The sequence below is a fragment of the Canis lupus genome, chromosome 8, assembly GCF_003254725.2.
Source record: "Canis lupus dingo isolate Sandy chromosome 8, ASM325472v2, whole genome shotgun sequence".
Taxonomy (NCBI): Eukaryota; Metazoa; Chordata; class Mammalia; order Carnivora; family Canidae; genus Canis; species Canis lupus.
In genome coordinates, this window is record NC_064250.1 from 67,848,215 (window position 1) to 67,874,016 (window position 25,802).

Here is a 25,802-nt window from a genome sequence, read left to right on the forward strand (position 1 = left end):
CAGCCCTGAGCAAACATTGCTTTGGCTTAGATAACTAGCTGGCTATCCTGGGCTGGGGGAGTTCACCCCACCCTTGGCAGTGCATCTGAACAGCTACCTTTTCCTCCTCACACCAGGACTGGGCGGGGGGGGGGTTAGGGGGTCTGACTTCTCACCTCCAACAAAAGGCCATTTTGTTAATATTCCCCCACCCCAAAAGAGCCTGGGGTCCCAGTTTTCATGCTGTTGGGAGCAGCACGCAGCCACTTTCCCAGACCTCTCTCTCATCAAGTGATCACACCTCTCCCCACCAGACCTCGCCCTCATACACTCACACCCCCTACTCAGCACAGACTCCTCCTTCATGAGCCACTCCTATCCTCCCACCCCCACCTCCAGCTCAAAACCAGCAGACCAGCAGGAGGAGGACTCTAAGGAAACTCACGTAAAAACAAAATAAAAACGAAACCTAGAAGCCTTGCTTTCTCCAGAAAGGCCTCCTCGTCCCTGGGTCCAGCTCAGGAGGGCGGCCTCTAAGGTCCTGATCACACTCTGCCATCTGGAGCTCCTTTCTGGACTTAATTTAATGTGAGCAAGGCCGACACCCCTAGTCACTGGTCACCACCTAGCAGTACCTGGCTCAGAGTGGGTTCCGATTTCGTGAGGCCTGAGGTTGATACAATTCGGGAGGTCCTCTGAACAAAAAAACAAATACCAAACCACATTTACACCATCAGGGGCAGCGCCTGCAAGAGGCCCAGGAGGGGCCCTGGGCCTAAACTCTGCACCAAATCCTCCCAGAGGAATCTTCCCGGCTTGAAGCTGAAAGAGACCCTGTTTTATCCTTTAGTATAGTAGTTTTCATTTCAGCCACCAATTTCTTCAAAGAAAATGTATTTCCTAAGCCCAAAATGTAACAAATGAGGGAAGTCGGTTGGGCTGCCGGGTGGGAGGAGGATTTAGGTAGGAAGCTGGAGCTTACCCCCCACCCCCCTGCCGGGTCCTTGCAGCTGTTGGAGACCACTGGGTAGCTAGCTCCTTCTCCTATTTCAGTTCAGGAAGCTCAGGCCCAAAGAGGGGGAGGGTCTGCTCAAGGTCACAAGGCCTATCAGCCACAGGGCCTAAACACCAACTCCAGGTCTTAGGCCAGAGTCCACCATGCCTGCCCCTCCCCACCCTGCATTCAGTAGGCCCAGCTGCCTCCTACAACCCAACTGGGTTGGCAGTCGGCTTCTAACAAGGCAGCTCTGCACAAGACAGCAGTCCACGCGAAATTCACAGATGTGTGTAGGACAGGTGGAGGTCCCCCATCCCACTTTCTTCTGCTCACACAAGACCCCCAGATCCCATCATGGGGTGTCACCCTAGAGAAGTCATTCACAGCCTGGCCAGGAGCGAAAAACGGCCGGTGCCAGCCCAGGTTAAAGACCCACATGACCCCACGGGCCTGGGCTCCCCGTGAGGGCCACTGGCTGGAAGTCAGGAGCCTGGCGTCCAGGCACAACTATGCCAACTCACAGGGTAACGATGCAAGGTCCCCTCACCTCTCTAAGACTCGGTTTCCTCATTTACAAAATGAAAGTAATAACTGATTTACCACCTTTCATGGGGCGGAGACGGAGACGGTGGATGGGAACGTGGGATAAAAGACAACCACGGGCAGCACTGCGTCACCACAGGAAGGAACATGACTGCCAGAGTTCACACCCCGGGCCCCTAGTCACCAGCTGTGTGACCCTGACCAAATGACTTAACATCTCTGGCCTTCAGTTTCCTCTTTGGTAATGTGGGCTTGATACCAGGCACACCTCATGGAGGTATTAGGGGGATTCAATCAGTGAACAGTTTGCAAAGCCCTTCAAACAGTGACCAGTACAGAGCAAGTTCTCATAAATATGTGTTCAGTTAAAAACCGAAATGTGAAAACTCTTCTCTTGTTTGTTTCCTCAGTAAAAAAGATGAGCCCAAGGGTGCAGGGGCAACCAGCAGGCTGCCCTATTTATATAGTTAACTGACACAGAGCCCACTCCTAACAGATTCTAGAGGTAGTGGTTATGTATTAGTCAGGCATGAAAATGAGCACCAAAAAAAAAAAAAAACCAACCAGGCTGTCAAGTGCCTAATAAAAAATTTAAGCCAAGTACTAACTGTTTACTGTCAAACTAAAAACCTAGTAATAATGAGAACAGAGGCTCAGAGTTGGTTAGGTCTCCCACCTGGGAACCCAGGACCCTGCCCTAACTTCTCATCCTCCTCCCTGAACTGCTGCTGGAAGCATGAAACCACCTATATCCGTCACAGAGAACAACGGCCCCAAACCTAAAGGAAACCTAAGAAGGTAGAGAAAAAAGAAAAATCACACTGTAGCGGACTAGTGTTTTCTTGTCTTCTTTTTAAGTCAGTAAAACTTTTGATCACAACTCAGTGCAACAGTCACAGAGGGCAGCTGCTGACACTGCTACGGTCTGTGGTCTGTCCAGTTTACACACTACCTTCAGTCTCTTGCCTCCCTGGGGAGGCTGGGAGGGCAGGGACTGCTCACCCCGGCTCCCGGGCTCCCAGGTCAGGACACCAGGACTCTGCCAGGGGAAACGACCTGCCTCAAGGCAAAAGGGCACCTGGCTCAAGATAACTGGGGTCTGGACTCAGCCCCGCCCGTCACCAGTTCCAGAAGATCAGGTAAGAATGGGAGGGTCAGCAAGGAGATCCTCCCAGCTCAGGCCAGGAGGCCAGAATCCCCACATGGATCCCTCCAGTGGTTCTCTATTATTAATAACAGCTAGCGATCCACAGGGACCTAATACATGCATGTCTTGTCTAAATCAAACCTTGTAACAAGCCTGAAAGATAAGAAAGATTATCTCCATTCTACAGGAAACCGGGGACTTGGAAAGGGCGAACAACTGGCTGAAGGTCATTCAGCAGGTCATTGGCAAACCCCAAATCCCGGCCCAGATCCAGCCGTCTGAATTCGCATCTTATTGCTTTTCTTTCCCACCACCCACCTCTCCAAAACCTTCACGAAGAAATACAGGCAACTGTATGAGGGAGGCTACCACAGACCGTGGGTCAAGGCCTCCGGGGTCATACCCACAGGGTCATACCTGGGACTGGCTTCAAAGACCACCCTGGATGGAGCCTGGAGGTAGTGCCTGCCCCACTGGCTGGGCCAGTTGGGCAGAGTTAGACTACCCCTCCCTAAAAGCCTCCATTCCGGGCAGGCCCGGAGCCACCTTCAGCCCAGGGTATGATCCTGGAGTCCCAAGATCAAGTCCTGGGATCGAGTCCCATGTCAGGCTCCCTGAGTGGAGCCTGCTTCTCCCTCTGCCTGTGTCTCTGCCTCTGTGTGTGTGTCTCTCATGACTATATAAATAAAATCTTTAAAAATAAAACCCTCCATTGCTCCTGTCATCCGGGGAAGCCAGGCAGACCCGAGTCTTTCTCCACTTTGCTGTGTGACCTTGGACAAGTCCCTTAACCTCTCTGGGCCTTAGCTCAAAGTAGAGTTAGAAACATCTCTTTCAAAGTGGGGTTGGAGGTATCTGTTTGAAAGTCGATATAAATTTCAAGAGGAGATAAACCAAGAAAAGCCCCTACGGACTATGTGGGGTTACCAGGTAGGCCTCCTCTTCCCCACCACCTGCCAGCCCTGCCCAAGCTCTGGGGCCAGCCCCATAGTGCCCAGCCCCAGGACCATGTCTCTGAGACAGAACACTCCACTATTCCTTGGTGCAGACAGAACTAATAATTAGCTGTCACGATTTAATAATACATAAAGATAATCCATGCTACAACACGCACGGATTTAACTAATCTTAATTTGGAGGCAAAATAACAACTCTAAATATATCAAACGCAAGTTTTTAAAGACAACCTGCAAGTGGGGTTTATCTCCAGTTTCCAGCACAGGCAAGTTATTTAGTCTCTTCCACTAGCCTGGCTAATATTCTCTTCTTTCCACATGTATTTTATTTATTTTTTGAAGTCTGAAAGGCACATTTGCAGAGCGGCATGTAAATCCTCCAGCTGATCAGAAGCCAGTTTCTCCAACACATTTTGCCTGGCGATGGGTCACTAGGACCCCAAACCAAGCACCCCCCCCTCCGCCTCCAGGCACACCCCTGACCCCTCATAGGTTCCAGATGGAGACATACAGGGCGGGTGGGGCCGTGGCAGCAGGGAACTGCCTGCCACTTCCAGCCCAGGGGGATCTGCTACTTCCTGTCACCCGCTGCCTGTCTCCTGCATTTCTCCAGAAATCTGACATTTGGGGTTTGATGGGGGGAGGAGGAAGAAAAGGCAAAAGGCAAACCTATGACTGACAGCTGATGGCTCGTTCCTCCAGTTATAGCTTCATTTGGTTATGGAAGGGGTGATAACATGCAAAAACGAATTACCTGTGATCAAGAGCCTTCCCTCCAGTGGCTATAAAATGGGGATTCTAAGGAGGAAATGGCTGAGAGAGAAATCCGAGGTTAAGTTTTCAAGACTCTGACTGAGAAGCAAACCCCTCCCTCATGCTGCTAAGCAGGGTCCATAGGCTCTTGAAAGCTTTTCTGAAAGCTTCGACCTCTCAGTCACTGGGCTGCAGCCAGACCCTGGGCTAGGTGGATGCTCTGTATGTTTCATTGTCATCCATTCTCAGCACAGGACTGACAGGTGGGGACAGACGAGGAAACTGAGGCCTAGAAAAGTGAAATGGCTGGCCTGGGCAGGCACTGGAGTCGCACCTCTCCCAACTGACACTGAAGCCCATGCTCCCTTGATCCTTACCCACCCCACCCCAGGTTCCTCCACAGAGGGACCCACCATTAGAGTGGCCACTGCAGGACAGTATAAGGACGTGGCCAAAGATGCTGGGGGAAGGGGGCACACGACAGTTGTTCTGACGTTTCTGATGGTGGAGTTCCCCGAAGCCAATGGAAGTTTCTCCCCCAGTTCCTGGAAGACCCACATTAGCTACCAGCAGGAAATGATGGAGCTGGGGAAGCGGCCAGCAAGGGGGGAAGGTGCTCATCTCTGCAGCAGGTATCTGACACGCCAGGCAGGCACACATCACTGAAACACCACCGTTACTGCTGGGTGTGCTCCCCTACGGGGCAAACTGCCGCCTAGGCGGTCGGGCCACGTGGCCCAAGGCTGGCAGGTGTCAGGGTAGGGTGAGGACATGTGCTGGGTCCCTTCCCACGCGGCAGCACTCGGCCTCCCTGGCACAGCCCCCTCCTCTCCATCCCTCTTCGAGACACCCAGCCCACATCAGAGGTCTGAGACTCCTGCTCTCTGCAAACCCCAAAACCCATCTCACTTCCCCCTACCCCCACCCCAGGGTTGGCTACTCCCATCTCCTCCAGCAGTGCCAAAAGTCGAAGAATGCAGTAAGAAGGGAGTTTAGGAAAGATAAAGAACTCCTATACAGGCAGAGTGAGTCAGGTCTCCAGGCCAGAGCCCCGACCTCTACTCAACCCCACCCCTGTCCCCAGATGGGCCTCAGACACAGGATCCATGGACCTTTCCCTGCCCACAGCTCACAGCCAAGGCACAACTGCACACATCAAGGGTGGGGCTGCCACCTGCTCACATTCTGGCGACGATCCCCAAGGGGGACAGAGCAGCAGCCTAAATGGCTCTCTTCCCGCCACACTTCCCCCCACCCCTAGAGGGTCCTGTCACCTGTGGTGGCAGGAAGGGGGGATGACGATGCTCAGGGCAGGGGAAGGGCAGTAGGTGCTTGTTTATTAAATGAACAAAAGAATGAATGAATGAATACCCTCCAAGATACAAAGCTCCAGAAAGTTCCTCCTTCTACTCTCCTACTTTTCTAGCATTAGAAAGAGAAAGAAAGGAAGGAAGGAAGGAAGGAAGGAAGGAAGGAAGGAAGGAAGGAAGAAAGAAGAAAGAAAGAAAGAAAGAAAGAAAGAAAGAAAGAAAGAAAGAAAGAAAGAAAGAAAGAAAGAAAGGAAAGGAAAGGAAAGGAAAAAGGAAGGAAGGAAGGAAGGAAGGGAGGGAGGGAGGGAGGGAGGGAGTCACTACTCTTTTATGCCTATCTCCAGACTCCGGAGTCCCAGGAAAAGGGCTAATCCAGGGTCCAGCCCCTGATGCAATGACTTACACAATTCCAACTCCGATCTCACGCCCAGGGCACCCTTAAAGGTGGAAGGGATCCCACCTATCCCACAGGCCGGCCTTGCCCTCCTACCTCTGGAGCCCTGCCTCTAGATGCACCTGGTGGAAGGAGAGCTGGGACCCGTGTGGACAACACTCAGATTGCTGCTTCCCGGAAAGGCATGGCCCTCATGGTCACCACAGGTACCTCCCTTGGGGCAGCCAGGCCAGAGGCCAAAGTCCCAAGAGTTAGCAGCCACCCACTCACCAGCGGCCGGCCCCAGGGACAACAGCAGGGCTCGGGCAGGCCGGAGCATCCCTCCCCACCACGGCTGGGAAGCAGGAACAGGAGAGGCCTGGGCGAGGCCAGCGGTGCCAGGGGCCTGGGCAGCAGCTGTGCGGATTTCCGGCAGCCCGGGCGGAGAAGCGCCTGTGATTCCTAGTCCCCCTCTTAAAATATAAAGACTCAATTATCTTTGAGCAGCTTGCTTTACACATGAATTGACACATTTATTTTACAATAAATAACTGAAAGTTATCTGCGTTTCCTTTACTGTTAATCTACGCAGAGAAATAATAAACAGGGCTTGTCTACAAAAATGCAAGTACTGCAGTCCTCAGAATTCAATTAAGCTAAAATAATTAATGCTCCCACCATATTAAATTACTTTATACATTTGAGCCACTGAAGTTTTATTCTTTAATCTTTCCTTTTTATTAAATAAAAAAGAAAGAAAGAAAGAAAAGTTGGTGCCAACGCACGAAGGGAAGAAGGGGAAGAGGACTGGTAGGGGAAGGCACGATGTGCTGCTAGAATGGGATGGTCGTCTTCAGCTGACACAGCATGGAGACTGTTTGGTGCCTTTGATTAAAATAACATTTTAAATTCTTTGAACAAACATATCTCTTTAGACTTCTAAGGGATTATTTTACATATTTCTTCGAGAATGAAGAAATCCATTCGTCCTGTTTGCTGAACAGAAAAGGCCAAGAATATCTTCCGTCACACATAAAATAAAAATACTGTAGGCTGCTGCTGCAGTATTATAGCCCAAGAAAAGGGGTGCGGGGGGGGGGTGGGGGGCGGGGAGGACAAAGCCGCCTTGCAGATTAACTTTGCCTTTTATGAAATCACATCTAGTCGCTTTCTTAAACAAACCTACCCACAATGATCGGCGGCCTCTCGCTGGGAAATACCTTCATCGTGAAATGAGGATTCGGATGGTTTTTGGTGAAAGCAGAATGCCTTTCCATGGAAATATAAGTAGGGACCAGAGTCTCATGGGCAAGGTCTGTGGTCACTGATGCTGGGTGTTTATTCTACTGGAGAAAAAAACGTTTCCTCCAATGGCAAAGAGAAGAAAGGGCAGGGGGACCCCCAACCCCACCAACAAAAGGGACTCTGCACCTTTCTTGCCCAGAGGCTCCAGCCCTCATGAAGGCAGCGTCACCCACATTTGCAGGACATTCTGAGAAGCCGGGTTTACATGACCATGGCCCTGAACACGTCAGACAATCTTCTCAAAGCCACTGGCAACTTGAGAGCATGAGAGATGTCCCCCTAGCTCACGCACCAGATGGCAAGGCCCACAGGTCCTCGTGATTTGATGGGGTCTCCCCAGGACCTAGCATGTACCAGCAGGAGTCTGCATCCCCACTATAGTCTCTTCCCAAGAGAGATCTCATTAATCCCATTTAACAGGTAGGCAAATTGAGGCCCAAGGTCTCAAAGTCGCCTGTGGCTTGCTGCATTATCCTGCCTGCCTTCTGGACGATGGCGCCTTCTGTTCCATCCTACCTTGGCCTACACCAGGCTCCCCCTCCAAGGAGGAGCACCCAAAGCCTCAGTCCCTCCAGCGTCTCCACTAGCTTCCATGCCCAAAACATAGCCGGCACCTACTTGCACACTGTAGCACCAAAGGGGACCTCTGAAAAGAAGGTTCCACCGGCAAAGCACTGACGGAGCCCTTACTCATTCAATCCTCACACCAGGCCTGCCAGTATTCCCGCTCCCTGTTGACAGATAAGGAAACTGAGGCCTGGACCCATGAAGCAGCTTGTCCAAAGTCAACTGTCAGGATCTGAACCCTCATCTGCACGCACTCGGATACCATCTTGCTGCAGGGCAGGCTGCCACTTATTGCAGGAACACAGGTTGTCAGGGCCCTCTTTTTCTGCTGGGCTTCCCAGGCTCAGAGGTATGACCAGAAGAAGCAAACACTGAGGCTCGCAGAGCACGGGCTCCCTGGAGGAGGCTCTGGCACGCCACAGCCGAGGCCTAGAGGGACACGGCGCCAACTCGCTGCAGCAAACAGGCCCAGTTGGAGGACACAACCCCTACATCTGTTCTTCAGGTGGTAAAAGTCCGCAATCCAGGTGGTCAGCTGAGTGGGCATGCCAAAAGGAATGTCAACCTCCTGAAAGGGGTGCAGTGCTCCAACAAGCTCCCACAAGCCCTTCCCTAGACCTACCAGACGGATCAGCCAACCTCAGAAGGGGCCTCTGAGACCAGGGCACCTCTTTTTGCAGATGGGAGACTGAGGCCAAAGAGAGGAAGAGGAGGAAATGAGTGCCCCCGTTCCTAAGGGCCCACCAGGTCCTGCCCACAGGCCACATCTCATTGGACCTCACCACAACCCTATGGAGATAGATCCCATTAGCTCCATTTCACAGATGGAAAAACTGACTTGTCCATGTTGTAAGGAACAGATTCCAACCCAAGACTGTCTGACTGCACAGCCAGAGACTAAGCCAAGAATACCAGCAAACCGAAGGCCAACTAGCCTTCCAAATTTCCGTTCTGTACTCCCAGCCGCCTATGGATTAGGCCCCACAACAGTCTCATTGCCAAAAGCAAAGCAACCATCGGCCAGCTGTGCCTCTCTGAGCCTCAGGCCTGTCTCGTCCTGAGGGTCACCCAGATAGTGGCCCCTCGGAAAGGGCGAGCCCTGGCTGGTGGTCCTATCCCAGTAGCCCCCGGGCCCCCTCCCAGCACCAACACCGGCACAACCAGAGGGGGAGGCGGGCGTGGGACCCAGGAGGTGGCTTTGGCAGCAGCCTGGCCAGTGCAACAATCCATACCTGCAATGTTCTCCTGCTTGGGGCAGATGCCTTTCGTGGGTGAGAGCAGGTGGTCATCTTCGTCGGGGGTGACCTGGATCCCGATCTCCACCGGCTCGGACACTTTCCTGAGCTCGGAGCGCGAGGAGGGCGGCGGGCTGCCCTTGTCCAGGCCTTTGTCATAGCAAGCACCCAGGCTGCCGCCACACTGCTTCTTCTTGTGCTCTATAAAAACCAGGATGTCCCCCAGGGGGAAGTTCATCTGACACTGTCCACAGGTGAGCAGGTCAGGGTCGGGGCCACCCACCATCAGCCCCAGGCTGCTGGGCTCCTCTATCTCCAGACCCTCATCTTCTTCAAGGATGGCGGCCTCCACATGGTCAGCCTCTGCTGAAGAGAGAAAGGAGAAGGGGGCAGAGAAGACAGAGATGGGCTTAGGCAATCACAGGCACCCACTGGCCATCCCAACCCTTCCCCACCGAGAGGAGGCCCCTACACTGCCTGGGGGCAGGTGCAGTCACCACATCCCTGCCTGACTCCTGGGGGCCATGGATGGGTAAACTGAGGCTCCAGGAGCAACTGCATAGCCCCTGGAGATTGGCTGCTTAACTGATGCTGAACTTACTCCTTTGTAGCTTATCTGCTGTTGATTCCCACCCCCCAACATAGCACATAAACACACACATGTGCACAGGACACCCGGCGTGCTTTCACACGAGGCTGTGTCACAGGCCTGTACTCCAAGCTAGAGACAGGTCTCTCCCACTTTACATCATCTGAGAATCACCTGGGGAGCTCCAAGCCCCCCGCCCCACAACACCCACCCCCACCCCGCCCAGGCAGCACCCCAAATTAATTACAGCCAGATCCAAACATCACATTATCTTCTTGTTTTTAAGATTCCCCAGGTGATTCCAGTGGCCAGCCAAGGCTGAGAACCGTGAGCCAGAGCCAGAGCCGGTTCACCCTGCTTGGGCTCCATCCGCCACCCCCTCCCTTCCAGGGTTCATTCATGTCCTCCCCATTCATGGGAGCCCTGCTCGCATTCCTCCACCTCGGACCTGGCCGCACACCAGACAAGAAAGCAGAACCCTCGACAGGCGTCAGGCAGCCAGTCCTTCGGAGAGAAAGAAGCCCACAGGCTCAGAAAGCAACAAGTGAGCATTGGTTCAAAGAGAAATATCGAAGAAAAAAAAAAAAAAAACAGAAGGCAGGGGAAGGGACACTGAGAGTCTGCTCCCCGAACGAGGGAGCCGGCTCTGCCGCCAGACACTGCTCCTGGTCGGATTTCCATCACCTTGTAGATTCCCCAGCACTCATCAGCTCCCCACTGTCCTTTTTGGTTTTATTTTCACTCCAGAAAAAGAAAGGAAAAAAACCTTTTCAGGCTCCAAAAGCATTTCTTGGCAGACGACAAACCACACTTTCAATGGACTGTACATTTTCATATTTCTTGAGCAGCCGATATAGTTCCCTTTTTTTTTTTTTTTTGGTAGGGAACATGGGACCCAAATATTTTGAAGCCGATCAATGCCTCAAAAAAGCAGCAGCAAGCCCCAAGGGGAAAGCAGGAGGACTCGGCAGCCGTAAGTGTCATAAATAAGAGGAGTGGACAGTGAGGTTACATATCCCCTTGGGGTCTTCATGTAGACGACTAGCATCAGGGTGCTTGAGAAAGCCAAGAGGGGGGCAGAGGTCTGAAACCCAAGGAGGCAGGTAAATTTTGAGCTGTGTGGTATTCAGTAAGATATAATGAAAACCACAGAGGAACAGAGAAAAGGGATGGAAGGGAGGAAAACACATTCCGTGGCAGTGAAGTTATTGACGGGCCAGAGCCAAAGAACAGATAATTTAAGGAAAAAATTCTGTGGCATCTTCCATCCTACATATAAATCCCTGTTCTGTATTTTCTGAACACAGCTTATTTAGGGCCTGTGAGAGGCCATGTGTGATGCTGAATCTAGAACGGACGGTATATGACAGGTAACGCATTGGAACCACGTGTATACAGTCGATGCATAGGTGTTGCTGGGAAGGGAAGTTAACATTTGAAATCCTGCCTGTGGTTACAGACAAGTAGACAGAGCCCTCCTGAGTTACATGCAGACGTGGATTAGACCCATGGCAGTACAGAAACATCCCAAAGATGAGGAAATCCTAAATCTGTTGTCTGCACACCTCTCATGCAAAAACAAAACAAAAACAAAAACAAACAAAAAAACCTATAAGGTAAGAGAAGCAGTTTTCACCGAGCCAGACCCGGGAACCATTAATTACACTTTAAAAAAGAAATCAGGAGTTTACTTAAAAAGGAGTTGGAAGACAATGCCACATAATTAATTTACTAATTTATTTTATGAAAAGATGCTTTGGTATGGTTGAAATGTAATCACAACCCTCACGCCGAACAGTGGTGGTAGGGGGACCGGATTCCTGCGAACGGTTTGTCAGAATGGAAAAGGTAATTACTCAGTGCTTCTTTTCCCTTTAATGATCTAACATTGAGCAATACTGTTTATATTGAAAAGCTTGCACCTTTAATTACCAATTACATATACATAATTTCAGAGCCAAAGGAGAGGGCTGTGAAAACAGTTCTTTAGAAATATAAGGATGTATTGTGCGCCATTTCTAGAGAGGGAACTCTAATACACGGGAGGAGGATGTCAAAATATTGTTTTGTTAAAAAAAAAAAAAAAGGAGAGAGGCACAAAGGAAATGAGCTGAAAAGCAAAAAAAAGAAAGGACAAAATGAAACAGAGAATTCAGATGGAGCAGGGGCAAGCTCTGTGGTGGGAAGGGCGGCAGTACCTGGCCCTGCCTGAGCGGCCACTCGCCAGCAGGCCTGGCACTCTGCTGCGTCACCAAGGCGGCCACGCTGCCAGCGTGACCATCCTTTCTGAGGACGGGGAGGTGCTTCCTGCCGCTTAATAATTTCATCTTTCTTGTCCTTGTTTTGTTTTGCTTTTCATTAACTTTCTCAGGCCTGTCTGCTCTCCTGGGAGGAGTTCTAGGAAGCACCCGCATACCTCCTCTGCTAGGAGGTTTTAAGCTACATAATTTCAACTCGTCCCTTCTCATTCAAAGGAAACACAGGCTACTTTAAAAATTAGCAGAGGTCACTGTGAGCCTGTTCACAAGCAGTCCTGCCTCTCTGCCTTCCATCTTTTGCTGAGGACTTGGTACCAACACTTTTTTTTTTCTTTCTCTCTCTCTCTCTCTTTTTTTTTTTTTTTTTTTTTTTTTTGGTAACATCTGGTATTCTTTCCTTTATTTGGCTCTCTCTGCCTTTTCACTTTTCTGCTGCAGCAGGCTCTGTGAGCCACACACACACACACCCCCCATCACTGAGTCTGAAAAGTATCCGAAACTGTTCGCTGTGCCGTTGTTGGGATTCGGGCCTCCAGGCCCCTGGCAGCCAAGTCCCCCATGCCCCAGGGCTCCAGGACCTAGGACCCATGACCCCAGCTCGCTGCTTTCCAGGGAGCCCAGGAGCAAAAGAAACAAACAAATCTTCCCTCTTACTATCGGCGCTGAAAGTAAAACTCAAGATGACAGGCAGTGTTCACCCTACTCCAAGAATGGGGTTTCCTCTCCCCCCCCACCCCGGGGAGGGGGGTGCGGGGCTCTGGGCTTCATCTGCCAAGTGACATACATCCCAGGAAGGTGGCAACGTCACCCCCCAAAAGTTCAGGCGGCAGAGTCAGTATGAACCCCTCAACTGTCAAGTTCTGGGTCACGGCGGGTAGACCAAGACAACTTGCTGAGCCTGGAAGCTCATGCTCATGGCCTTCGGAGACACCCCCAAAAGACGGGCTGTGGTTTCATTTCCGCTGGCAGGCGGATACCGAGCTGGGTGTATGGGGTGTGTGTGCACACGCGCGCGCGTGTGTGTGTGTGTGTGTGTGAGCGCGCGCGGCCCTTCTTAGAACCGCATCGATGAGGGAAGAAATAAAAGGAGAAAGAGCCCCTTGGCCCAGCTCAGAGAACGGCAAGGTGAGGGGCATCTGGCCTCCTGGTACCCTCCTTTCGCTGCCCCGCGGGCACCCGAGGCCCCCCAGCCCCACGCAGCTCGGAGAACCAGGCCTCTGCTGGAAGAGCCAGAGGAGCCCAAATTGCCACCCAGAGATAAGAAAACACCAGGAAGGAGAAAAGACACGTAACAAAAACAGCTTTTTCAAATTCCCAGACCCAACAAACCAGCCCCTCAGGCTGTCTTGTCCAGCAAACTCAGGCCCTAAATAAAGAAGGCAAAGATGAGGTCTTTCCTCTGAGATGATTTCTGCTTTCGTGAAAAGCTCCCCAAGTGTCAGGCGGCTCCGGAAAAAATATTGCTGCTCTCGCTATTATGAGCCGAATAAAGTACAGGGATTGCTAAAATGTTTGACTCGTTAAGAGGCAAAATGAATGGATGCAGAAGGCAACTTGTTCAAATGTCAGATATCACATTGGGGTGGGTTCTGAAATACGAAATCCTAAAGCTCGTGGACAAATATATATTCACACATACACACACACACACACACACACACACAGAGTTAATTTTCTTTTACAGCAAAACCACATTTTATTTACAAGGCTAGGCCTCCTCCCAGCTGAGAAACGCATTTAGAAGCAATGAAATCAGGGTTCACAAATAATAATGGATATTTGTTAAGTAGATGGGGAAGCACTTGATCCTAAGACAAACTCCCCCATGCCTGAGCTCGGCTGGGAAGGAATTTGGGGCAGAAGACAGAAATGGAAAGACAGCATTAACACTGACCCAGCCAAGCAGCCAAGAGGCCCCCGGCAGCTGCAAAGGCTTAGCATGGCCTTACCTGGCCAGTGATTTCCCCCACACGCAGGGCTCCAAGGGCCCCACCCGCCCTGGTCCATCTGTAACAACTGCCCCTGCACCTGCCCTTTGGGGAATTCCAGCCAAGGGGCCGACTGCCTGCTGTCCCCAGAGCACAGTGCATGTGCACGGCTGCACACACAGCACACAGGCCCATGTCCCCCTTACCCTGCACTGATTCAAATCCCAAATCTCTAACGGCTAAGTCACAGTCCAGGAGAAACATATGAAGAATTATTGTCTCAGTGACGGGGGGCGTGGGTAGGAGGATGTGGGGGGAGGGGTGCCAGGCTCTTAAAATCGTGTGCCACCAACGTCACAGCCGCCATCATGATGTGTACGCATGTTTACAAGAAATGCTCAGCATCCCTCCGCCAGAGCTCCGCATCCGACTGGAGACTTTACACCTGCTTCCTACGAAGACGGAGCCTTTGCCAGCAAGCCCATGCTCACCAATAATCTGCGAAGGGATCTTTTCATTCTCCTCCCCGCGAACATTCCGGGAGGGGCTGCGACTCCAGGCGACACTGAACCACCACCAACACGCACACTCAACAGAGCACAACACTTTCGGAGCTGCCATCAATTTTTAATTTATTGGATCCAAGAGAAAATAACAACCATGGGGAGGGGAGGAGGGAGACGAGTGGATGGCAGAGAGAAGGAATCAATTCTTGGTGGAGAAAATAATCTATGACTAGATGACGCTTAAAGGCACGACAAGAGGTTTTATGAAGTTCTCCGAACATCGGGAATAATGAAGTGCCCAGCAGAGGCGGCAGAGATAAGAGCAGCCCGTCAGCCCAGCCATGCAGGCATTGGGAGGACCGTCCTCACAGGACCAGGAGGAGTCAGAACATGTCTGAGGGTGGGACCCACTGTCCGGGTCCCAGCCCCATTTGGCCACGAATTCCCACAACCAGCAATGCCTAGGGCCACTACTGGCCCTGGGAGGACACAGCCTGCAGGGGGAAGCAGGCCTCCTCGTCGTCGTACAGATGAACTCCCTCCCCTGACCACCTGCCCTCTCAGGAGGAGGGCTGAGCAGTGCAGCCCGGCCAGGTGTCTCAGAGCTGCTCTCCCCAAGACCCTCCAAAGGCTTCCTCCCTACCAGCCTCAGATCCGTGGAAGAATGGGGGCACACCGGGGCCACCACCCCAGGAGGCCCTGTCTGCTCCATGCCAACCACTGAACAAGCCTCAAATGAAATTGTCGAGATTTCTGGCATCTGGCTGAAGACAGAAGGAAGACTGTGGGTGCAAGACCTTCTTGGCAACTCATGGAAATGACCTGGGTCTGGCTGAGGGGGCCTGCAGGGGAAAGCCTGAGCCTGGCCTGCATTCCAGAAAGGCAGGGGTTCCTGATCTGGGACATGGTGTGGGGTGCGGGAAGAACCTCAGTCACACAGCCCAGAGGCAGATTCTGAATGGGGAAGTCTGAAGGCGGGAGGAAGATCCCCATAGATACGCATTGCCCTACCCACCCCAGCTTGGTTTCAGGATACTTTGGCATATTGAAAACAGCTCCTTGAAAAATACCCTGACTTGAGCCATGGACTGTCCAACCTTCCCTTCCCCACACCACATCCACCTCTCTAGAACTCCAAAAACTGAGCTCAGGGAGCCTGGTCTCACACATTCAAAAGCAGGGGGTAAAAAAGGCCAAATGAATAAGGAAAACAGTGTTCAGGTGCATTCACAGATCCTGTCCATTACTAAGAGGTTACTAATAAAAACCCAAGTCCACAAAACCAAAGAATAAAGCGACCTATGTTTTGATAAATAAAATAGTTGCTTTAAAAGAAAAAAAAAAAAGTTTACCACCACAGAAACCCTTCCAAGCATGTTTAGAAGAGTCCAGAGAGCTGCAAATGCCTTAAATCTTCAGAGCCACAACAGGGATCATAATGACAGGATATAAAAGCACTCTTTGAGGCCAAATGAAGAGATTTGTTTTACTTAATGCTGTGTTTTTTTCGAAGGTGCAAAGCAGAAGAAAGAAGGACCCTCCACACAGGACACTGGACTCCAAGCCTTTAGCTGGAGGACATCCTCTGGGGATGGGAGCAAAATAGCAAGGACACAAGCCATTTCAGTATCTCATGTCCAAGGTAGAAATTTAAACATGACCTCATTTAAAAAAAAAAAAAAAAAGAAGAAGAAGAGAAAAAGCAGCACATCCATTTCTGAAGCACACGTTAATCACAGTAACATTGGCATTCAACTTTTTTGAGTCATTTTTGCACGTTGTTTTAGTAGAGAACTCATCAGGACATCCGCAAATGTATTTCTATTTCAGTGGAAGGGGGTCATAAAAAAGTTGTGTAGAACAGAACAGAGGCTTTTTTTTTTCTTTGAAGTTACTAATTTTGTGTGGTCTGGGATTTCATTATAGTTAAAATAGCTCAGGCTGGCTAATTCGACACCCAAGCAGATTATCAGCTCTCTTGGAAAAAGAAATAAAGAATGAATTTCTTGAATTTCAGCAACAACACAAAAGACTTGCATATGTCAAAATGCCCGACGAAAAAGTCCCGGTGAATGTAGCACCATTAATCAAACCTCGATCTGGTGTCACTTTTGCCAGCAAAAAAACGATGCTGTCCCCCCACCCACCCCCCCAATGGCTCCTGCAGAAGATGCAAGAAGTGTGAGGAAGTATGTCCCTCTGCTTCCGTGGGTCTGCAAATAGCCTGCTATTGGCACTTTTTATACACGCCTTGGGGAAAACTAACTGCTCGAGGGAGGAAGGCAACACACGGCTTTTCTTGGGAGGAGTTAGAGAAACAGGGACCAGAACATGAGCAGGTCTCACAGACATCTGGCTCCCTGGGAAAGAAGAGAGGTCTGGGGAAGTGGGAGTAGGATGGGGGTGGACAGAGCAGAACACTGAGGTCCCCAGACCCACTCATGGGAGTAAATAAAGACGTGACAAAGCCATACTCAGAGCAGCTGGATGACAAGCATGCCTTCCCGGTATTCTTCTGTGCCCTCTCCCCATTAAAAAAAAAAAATCTGTCAGCATGCCTACAGCTAATACCATCTTCAGAGAAGGATGCTCAGCCGGCATAGTCACTTGACCGTGTGGTGCTGGGTGCAGTCCCCAGAGAGCATTTATTTTCCCCTGTCCTCCCCAGATGTGACCCCAGCATCAGACCTGGAATCCCAAGTCCTCAGAGAGCTCCTACTGAAGGTGGGCCCTAACCAGACAGCCAAAGGGACCTCCCCCAAGCCACAGGAGATGCAGGAAGAAGCCCCCAAAGCTAAAGAACCCCATCTCTACCCTTCCCTACAAAGATCGTTGTTTTGTTTTTGTTTTTTTGTTTTTGTTTTTTGTCAAGCATCATCATATCTGGGGTCTGTATTTAGTTACAGCTTGTGAGACTCTCCCAAGTACCAAGGCAAAGGACTGGGGATTTCTAAAGTGAATTTTTTTAACGGTCCTCTGCAGGCCAAAGGCCACTGCCCAGCCCAAGGCTGTGAGGTGACTGTGCCACTTCTGTCTCTTGAGTCGTCAAATGAGCTCGCTGCCGCGATATGCTTACAACTGGCTCGATTCAAACATTAAATGAAGTAGAGAAATCATCAGATAAATTGCTGGCCCTCTGTACTGGAGAGTGAAGGCTCTTTCTCAGCTGATGACAGCCACGAGGCTTTCGTCTGACCTGATTTATTTCTCTTTCAGGTTAGAATAAAGCACTCTTTCCTGTCTCAGGGCAACCTCTTCTGCCCATGTATTGAACTCAGGCATGAGACTCGGGGTTAACTGTGCTGTCTGCAGATTTCTTGAACTTGGAGAAGACATTATAGATCCAGAAATCCCGTGATCAAAAGCACACATATTCCCCAGCACTAAATTACACGGTTAGGAGAGAAAGAGTCTCATTAAAAGCCATCCATTAAGGGCACTGTTTGGGGTGAAAGGTATTAGCAACGCTGGGTCTAGCGAGCCTCTACTCCTTCCAAACAAAGTTTTACACGTTATTTGAGTTGGCATTTGATATCTTTGGGGAATGGTGCTATTTCCCTTAGTACAGTGGGAACATTACCTAATAAATGGAATTGAGAATCCAAGTGTTATAAAACCTGAGCTAAAAGGATTTCCATTCATCAAGCTGTTTTAGGAGCACGACTCCCAAAAAGCAGCTATTCTCCACCGTTCCCTGGGTCTGTGACATACAACACAGAAATGGACAAAATGATGTATGCTCTTCCCAGACCCCCTCATTCCATCGCGGATGCCTTAACAGCCTAATGGGATTTTCAGAGAGTCAACACCACAGACTCATAGGGGAAAACACGCCCATTCAAAATTAACCATTTTAATTGTTTAAAAATCAGGAAAAGAAGAAAAAAAAAAAAAAAGAAAAATGCCCCCATCTGCCTAGCGAGGGCTTGTAAATCAATGCCAATAGCTTGAAAATAGATTTCTCAAACTTATATTCTCATTTTGTCCTGCTCGAATCTCTGTAAGAAAATCAATATTACAACTTCACACTTAAGACATTTTGCAGCAAGGCAAACTGCGTTGTCGGCTGCTGATGGAAGCCCGTTCCTGGCCCATTGTAGCGAAGGCGCCAAGCCATGACACGGGCACCGAGCTCCCCCTAGCTGCCAAGTGGCACCAGGCGCGGCTCGGCGTTTCAGGCTTGCCATCAACCCAAAGCCAATTCAACTGAAAGTTTATTTTGGAAAGTATTTTATCACAACAAGCAACAGAGAATGCAAAGCGATCAGGGAAGGAGATGGAAAGGAAAAAGGGAAGGCCTGGTGCAAGACGTGTTCTAAGCTACAAGACAGCGCCAAGAGCTCTAGCCTGATAAGGCGCTAGAAACTGGTGCTCTCTACAGTCGGAAGCGGTATCTGTAAACGAACTGTTCCGCGTGCTTCCATCTCACCTGAGACATACCGCTAATTACTGTCAGAGGCACCCAAAGCTGGTCTTTCTCTTGGGTCAGTGAGACCCGTTTGGTCCCGCACTGTGGTCAGCGGAGCGCCACACCCAGCCATCTGACCTCAGCCTCCCTCTGTGCTCCCAAGGCTGGCTTCCCCAAAGCAACTGCATTCACTCTAGTACTTGAGTAAAAGGACTCGTTTTCTTGTGTGAAATATTTTGAAGGCCACGCAAAAATCGCCAAGGCCAAAAAACAGGCAGATAGCAAGCCCCCTCCAACCAAAGAAAGAAATATGCATATGTACATAATATTCAGGGAGGGAAAGAATACCCTTTAAAAATATTAAGGGTTGTTAAAATAGGCTCACGGCTGTTTTCTCTCAGGTGTGAATTACAAATGAATAAAATCAGCCTGGCATAACACCTTTGATGAACACATTTTTATTCTCCCGTGGAATCAGAGCAGCTGACTTGTATCACACTTCTAATGATATGGGGTTCCCTTCTGTGCAGAAGGGAGACAAACTTCACTCCCCCCTTATAAACACCCCCCCCCTAAAAAAGAGAGCCCCACGGCTTACGAAATTTATCAGAGGCCCAATCTTGAAAGATTGTGGACAACTGGAGATACGCTATACCCCAGAGAGTTAAGGTCATTGAGAATCCAGCCGCCTCCAAAACACACAGTTATAGCAAAACCCAGTTTAAAAGGCAACCGTGAAATTAACACAGTTAGCCTAACTTCCGTGTCAAACCTTGGGTCTCTAGTTGTTTTTGCAAAATCGTGAATTCATACAGAAAATTACTGATCTTCCAAGGAAACCTGTTGGTAGGCTGTTGGAAAAAATCACCTTCGCCAGGGTTGTGTAATTTACCATGGACATCTTATTTTCTTCCGAAAGCCTCAGAAAGCCTCAGAGCTCCTCCGTGGACTGGACTTCATTTCCCCTCCTCTCCCTGTCTGGCATTGTGGGCTCACAGCCCTTCTCTCTGCCTGGTCAGCCACGGCCCCTCTTCTTCCCTCACTATTGTCACTGTGTTGTTTTGTGTTTGTTTTTATTAATAGCTGTGTCTGTCCTCCGCTTCTAAAAGCCATATCCATCTGGGTCAAACATCTTGAAACAAACCAGAAGCCCAGGTTTTCATCCCCAGCTGTCTCCCACCCTGTTTCATACTTTACTTCTCTTCTCTCTGGCCCTGTCTGTACATTTAAGGAGGCTCACTATAGAGCTTGTCTGCCATCCCCCCCACCACCCCGAGATTATTTGCTATTTGTATCCTCTTCATGTTTCCCAGACCAGCAGTCATCCTAAGTTACACTGTCTCTACAGAACCAGGGGGCTGCCACCCTACTGAAGATGTACCACATTGGGGGAGGGGGGGTAGTTTCCTTCACATTTAAAATGTAGAATGTGAAGCTCCCTCCAATCCCCTGGGTCAGGGCTGTGACAGCACTGGCTTTGCTGGCCAGGGCTCCAGAGCACCCTAAACCCACGACTCCTGCATCACTGTGGAGAGGCACTTCCACAGGCCATGCAGCCTAAACTGCATCCAATTCTTGCCATTCCCCTGCCTGCACTCCCACCTCCCGGGTGACACAGGACAAACAGAAAAGCCAGCTGCTTTTTGATAATAAATAGCCTTGTCTGAAAACTGGTTGGACCACTCTCTCGGCTTGACCCCCTGCACATGCCCTGGGCTCCAGTGCCCCTGAAAGGCAGGCGAGATATCCTCTGCCCCTGCCTCTTCCTCCTCACCTCTTCTCCTTTGCCTCTCTCTTCTCCCTCCCTCCCTCCCTGCTCCAGAGGCAGCGGCTTTCCCAAGCCAGCACCGCTCTGGCTCTCTCGGAGCAAGGCTGAGAGAGAGGGGGAACAAATGAAGGATGGAAGGATATTGTACCAGGCACGCCTTGTCCCCCACGAGCAGATGCCACCAGTCCTTCTGGCCAGGCAGGGCTTTCTCCTGATGTCCCAGGAATGCCAGAGGGGGAGAGAGCAAAAGCAAAGCAAACCTACCTGCTTCTTCCCCCCTTACACACAACTGCAAACACTCCTGGCTCCTTTCGCTGCTTCCAGCTTGGCAATGCAGCCCTGACAACTCCCCCTTCCCCAACCCACCCAACTTCCCCCTCCTCAAAAACAACCCTTGCAATTATACAGAGGCTATGAGGGGCAAATTGCCTCCCAGAGAAATTAACCTCTGCAAATACAGACATTGTAACAACCAGTACACCATCTAAAGGGGGTTGGGGTGCCGGAGGGATAAGGGATGGCTTCGGCTTGCTAAAGGACGAAATGTCAACTGGCCAGAAGGACCTTGATCAAACCAGGCTCAAATCTGGTTGTAAAACATTTTGTTTAAAACGCAACCAGTGCGTATTCTTTGAGGGTACAATGGTGAAAAATAAAAGAGAAGTTCTCTTCCCTCCCTCGGAAACCGCATCCCTCTCCCAAGGCGAACCCCACTTTAAAATCTATTCCCTTCCCCAGAAAAAAAAAACAATAATAAATCCACAAATTCTTACTAATGTATCTGCTGTAACAAAGGAGAGGTGGCAGCAGCAAATGCTCCGAGCAGATGGCTCCTATGCTGGGTGTTCAGGGGAGGGGAAGAGCCCCTTTATATATTTATTTATTTATTTAAATTTTTTAAAATATAACATAAATATTCGGCTCTCGGCCGCCCCGCAGCCAGTCCCCGGCTGCGGCTGGGCGCGCAGCCCTCTCCAGCTCCGCGCGGGCTGCCCGGCCCCAGCCCGACGAGGTGCTCGGAGGATTGCAAGAACACAACCTGCCCGCGGTCTCGATGGCACCCAGAGGATGTTTTATTTCTATTGCAATTTAAAAAAAAAAAAAAAAAAAAGGCAACGGCGACCTAGGCACCGCGAGAGAAAGGACCACGGGGAGATGTTCGCGCGCCGCGAAGCAGCGGCCCCGCGGGCAGCGCCGGGCAGGGAGCGCTGCGAGCCGACCTTGCCGTGCAAGTGTGCGGGGACTCGGGGCGAGCTCCCCTGCAAACACCGTACCTGGCCCGCTCGCGCTCGCTTCTTCCCTTTTCTAAATAAACCCGACTGGGGCGCTGGAAGCTGCTGCGTCTCTGCCCCGCTGCCTGACTTTGCCTGCCGGGCCACTTGCTTGAAATCTGCACGATTTCAGCCGGTGGATTTCCACCGCGACCTGCCTTGTTTATTTAGAGAAGGAAGATGAAAGATACTGAGACAGAGAGATGGATAAGAGATTGATAGGTCTCTCTCCTTTTCTTTTCTTTTCTTTTTTTTTTTTTTTCTTTTTCCCCTCTATTTTACAAGCACATCCCCGTCTCCCTAATCCTAGCTGACAATCCTTTTTCCCCGTGGCGGGGCTTTTTCACCAGCCCCCAATCCCCCCACCTTTTTTTTTTTTTTTTTTTTTGGAGTGGGGGATAGAAGACAAGATCATCCCAGGAGACAGACGGAGGTGGGGAAATGGGGGGGGGGGGGGGCATGAGCCCAGCAAACAGCCGCGCAGCTGGATTCTTTTGCAAATAGCAAGAGGAGAGGAGAGAAAGGCGGCGGCGGAATCCTAGGACCGGCGTGGCGGGCGCCCTGCCCGGCCGGGTGCAGCGGCCGGGGACTCGGAGCCGGCGGCCGCCCTCGCCCCGCGTCTCCCCTAGGCCGGAGCGCACCCCGCTCTCCTCCGCCCGCGCCTCCAGCGCGGACCCACGCGCTCGCCAACTTTTCCCCACTTCCCGGCTCCCCCCTCCCCCTCCGCTCCCCCAGCCCCCTCCCCCTCCTCTCCAAACCCCGCCACCAGCGCCGCCGCCGCCACACACGCCGCTCGGAGGGGCGAGCGTCCAGCCGGGCTCCGCGTGCACACACACCTCCTCCAGCCTGCACGCCCCCTCCCCGGCCCGGAGCCCGCTCCGCAGGCCCTCGAGCCCGAGGCGCGTCGGACTGCGCAGCGCTGCGACTCCCGGGGCTGCAAAGAAACTTTGCTATGGCCCCCCCTGCCCCCCACCCTGCTCTGGGCCGCCGCTGCGAGCTCGCGGGCGGCCTCGGCGCTCGGCCCGGCTGCGCCAGGCTCGGTGTACCCAGCCCCGGGCACCCGGAGCCCCATCCTCCGGCCCCTGGCGCGCACGCCGCAGACACTTACGGGTGATGAGCTCCCTCTGGGACAAGTGCTGCGGGTTGCCCTGTTTGCGGCGGGACATTGCCCCGGCATCTATTCTGGCATCGCCCGGAGAGCTGCACTGATGGGGGGAGCCAGGGGAGGGGGTCCGAGCCGCCGCCGCCGCCGCCGCCGCCGCTGCCGCTGCTGCCGCCGCCGCCGCCGCCGCCGCCGCCGCGCCTCCTCGCCTCCTCCTCTGCCCGGGTTGGTGTTTTGTTTTTTTTTTTTTTTCCCCCTTTCCTCTCTTGCCCTCTCTTCCTCCTCGTCTTCTTCTGTATTTTGCTCTTTCTTCAATGCTGTTTTTTGCTTTGTTTGCAAAAAGAAAAAGAGAAGAAAAAAAAGGAAAAAAATCTCTCGATCTAAAATAGGAGAAAGAGGCCAAAAAAAAAAAAAAAAAAAAAGAGAGAGAGAGAGAGAGAGAGAAAGAAAGAAATCTGCTGTTGCTTGCTCGCGGACTGGCTGGTTTCTTTAAAAAATATATTCTTTTGAAGGAAAAAAAAAATCGCTTACACTTCTTCAAACTGCTTGGCCTCCTGGACTTCCAAATGTCTTCTTGAACTTAACCGGATTTTGCACCGGCTCCTGACACTTTCTTTCAGGGTCTGGTAGGTGGAAAGCGCACTTCTACCAGGAGGGGGGGTGGGGGAGAAAAAAAAATGAAAACAAATAAAAAAAAATAATAATAAAAGAAGAAAAAGGGAAAAAAAAAAGCAAAGAAAACTTGGGGACTTGTCTCGTACCCCCTCACCCCGCCCCCTCAAAAAACCCAAAGCAATGTAAAACTGCCCCGGTTCGGTTGTTTCTGGGCTTTCTGCGGGCTGCCTGCTTTTTTTCTCGGAGACTGACCCTTCCGAGGCTCTGGGGGGACTCCAGAAGCGGCTCCTTCCCAGTTCACCTGGCAGGCTGGCGCCGGCCGGAGAAACTGCCGGGTCCCCGCGAGCGCTCCCCAGCGCTCCCCTGGCGCCGCGGGCCCGAGGGGAGCGGGGCTGCGGGGCGGCTCGCCCAGTGCGCCTGGGTCGGTGCGGGCGCGGACTGGGAGCTATAGATTGCAACGTGAAGATGGCGGAGTCCGGGTTCTCTGGGAGCTCTCGGTCTCTCTATGGCTGGGGCTGCCTCTGTACAATGGGATAAAATTCAAGTTCAAGTGCGGACGTGACGTTTAATCTGCACTAGAGACAAAAAGACCCAGAGAGTCGGAGCACTGGGGGCGACTAGCGGTGGCTTTTTAACATTGTACCCTGTAAGAGAACAAGAAAGCACACACAGAGACACACTCGCGCGCGCGCGCGCACACACATACACACACACACACACACTCGCCCGTGCGCACACCCGCAGTCCAGGCCGGGCACACGTGCAAACAGCGTTTTTGTGCGCTCCTCTTCTCCCCGTGCGCTGGCAGCGCAAAAGGGGGAAGGGGAGGAGGATATTTTTAAATAAAAGAAAATCCTGTTCATCCCTCCTCCCCCCTCCTGGGAGCAGGACCCCCAGAGAAGGGAGGAGGAGTGCTGAGTGCGTGGAAGTAAGTTGAGTCAACCCAAGTCCCCACCCACCCATCCGAAAGACCTCTTTTGGGTTGCAAGGGGGAGGGGCTGTAGAAGAGGACTGCGGGGGGGCGACAAGGGGTCTGGGGGCGATGGTCAGCTTGTTTCACCTCCCTGGAGAAGCAGTTTGGTTGGTTTTACTTTTGTTTTATTGGGGAGTCAGGGTTAAACTTCCAAAAAGTATCTCCATAGAAATCTTGATATTACAAACTCTGGGAGAGCCAAGCGGACAAAATAAAGGATACTGAAAGAAGGGAAGAATTAAAAGCACGAGGGGGGGGGGGGGGGACGTGAGACCTTGTGCGAGTCCTATTCCGGAAGGAATATTCCTCCGAATCTGTGCGCTCCCCCATTAACCCCTTGGGGTCAAACACGGGTCCCACCCCCCGGAGGTCTGGGCCTGCTGGAAGCTTGGGGGTCAGGGGACAGGAGTGTCCGCGTGGGAGAGGGACCCGCACCGGCTGACCCAGGAGTGGGCGTGGCCAGATCCCTTAAGATACCCGTCCGGGTGACCCCCCTGCGAATCACTGAAACCTGTGAGCAACGCGTCCCCTGCGCACACACTCCCCCCCCCACCCCCCGTGTGCCTCCGCCCAGGGCAGGACTTGAAATCACCCGTCAGACTGGGAAGGACACAGCTGCCTTGTCAGCCGTTTGATCTCCAGCCGGCGAGGACAGGAGGAGTTGTGGGGGCCTGTCCGTGGCCTGGGGACAAGGCCAGCCCGCAGCCGCGTGGACATCTCCCCCACCCCGCGCCCCGTCCCTCCCCAGGCCGCGGCCAACTTCGTCTATTTGGTGACCTGCCTCCATGGCTGGGCGCGCCACGCGCCGGACCCCTCTCCCATCCCCGGGCTCCTCGGGTCTGGGCCCGGAGGCGGCCAGGGCGGGTCAGGGCCTGGCTCAGGGCTGGGCTTCGCCGGAGCCCAGCTGCACCCACCCCACCCCGCCCCCAGGCCGGGCTCCGGCGGCTGCACTCGAGCGAGCGGCTGGGCGGTGACGCCTCCGGGCGCGCCGCCTCCCTCGGGTCCTTTTCCTTGGGGGACACTTGGGAGTTTTTGCTCGCCCCCAAGGTCTTGGGTGGGGCGAAGGCACCAGCAACCAGAGCGCAGGAAGAACAGAAAGAACTCCCTGGCCAAGCACACCCCCCCCCCCCAAATTTAGTAACAATAAAATGTGCCCTAGCACGCAATTTTGCGGACTGGGCTGCAGGGTCGGCGTCCGAGGGGGTGCGGACTGGGCAGG

General features: G+C 52.1%; 1 protein-coding gene across 4 annotated transcripts in view; it reads right to left on the minus strand.

Annotated features, from left to right (window-relative positions):
• BCL11B (BAF chromatin remodeling complex subunit BCL11B) overlaps nucleotides 1-24,537 on the minus strand; it is a 92,628-nt gene extending 68,091 nt beyond the window's left edge. For 2 of the 4 annotated variants that reach the window (XM_025443315.3, XM_025443313.3), the window contains exons 1-2: nucleotides 23,002-24,537; nucleotides 9,163-9,528 (exon numbers count right to left, since the gene is read on the minus strand). In XM_025443315.3, the coding sequence (XP_025299100.3) occupies nucleotides 9,163-9,528; nucleotides 23,002-23,059 (424 nt within the window). In that variant the 5' untranslated portion in view covers nucleotides 23,060-24,537. Of the gene's footprint in view, nucleotides 1-9,162; nucleotides 9,532-23,001 lie in introns of all 4 variants that reach the window. The other 2 variants (XM_025443314.3, XM_025443312.3) reach the window with 1 other exon arrangement.
• Between the last annotated feature and the right edge of the window lie 1,265 nt (nucleotides 24,538-25,802).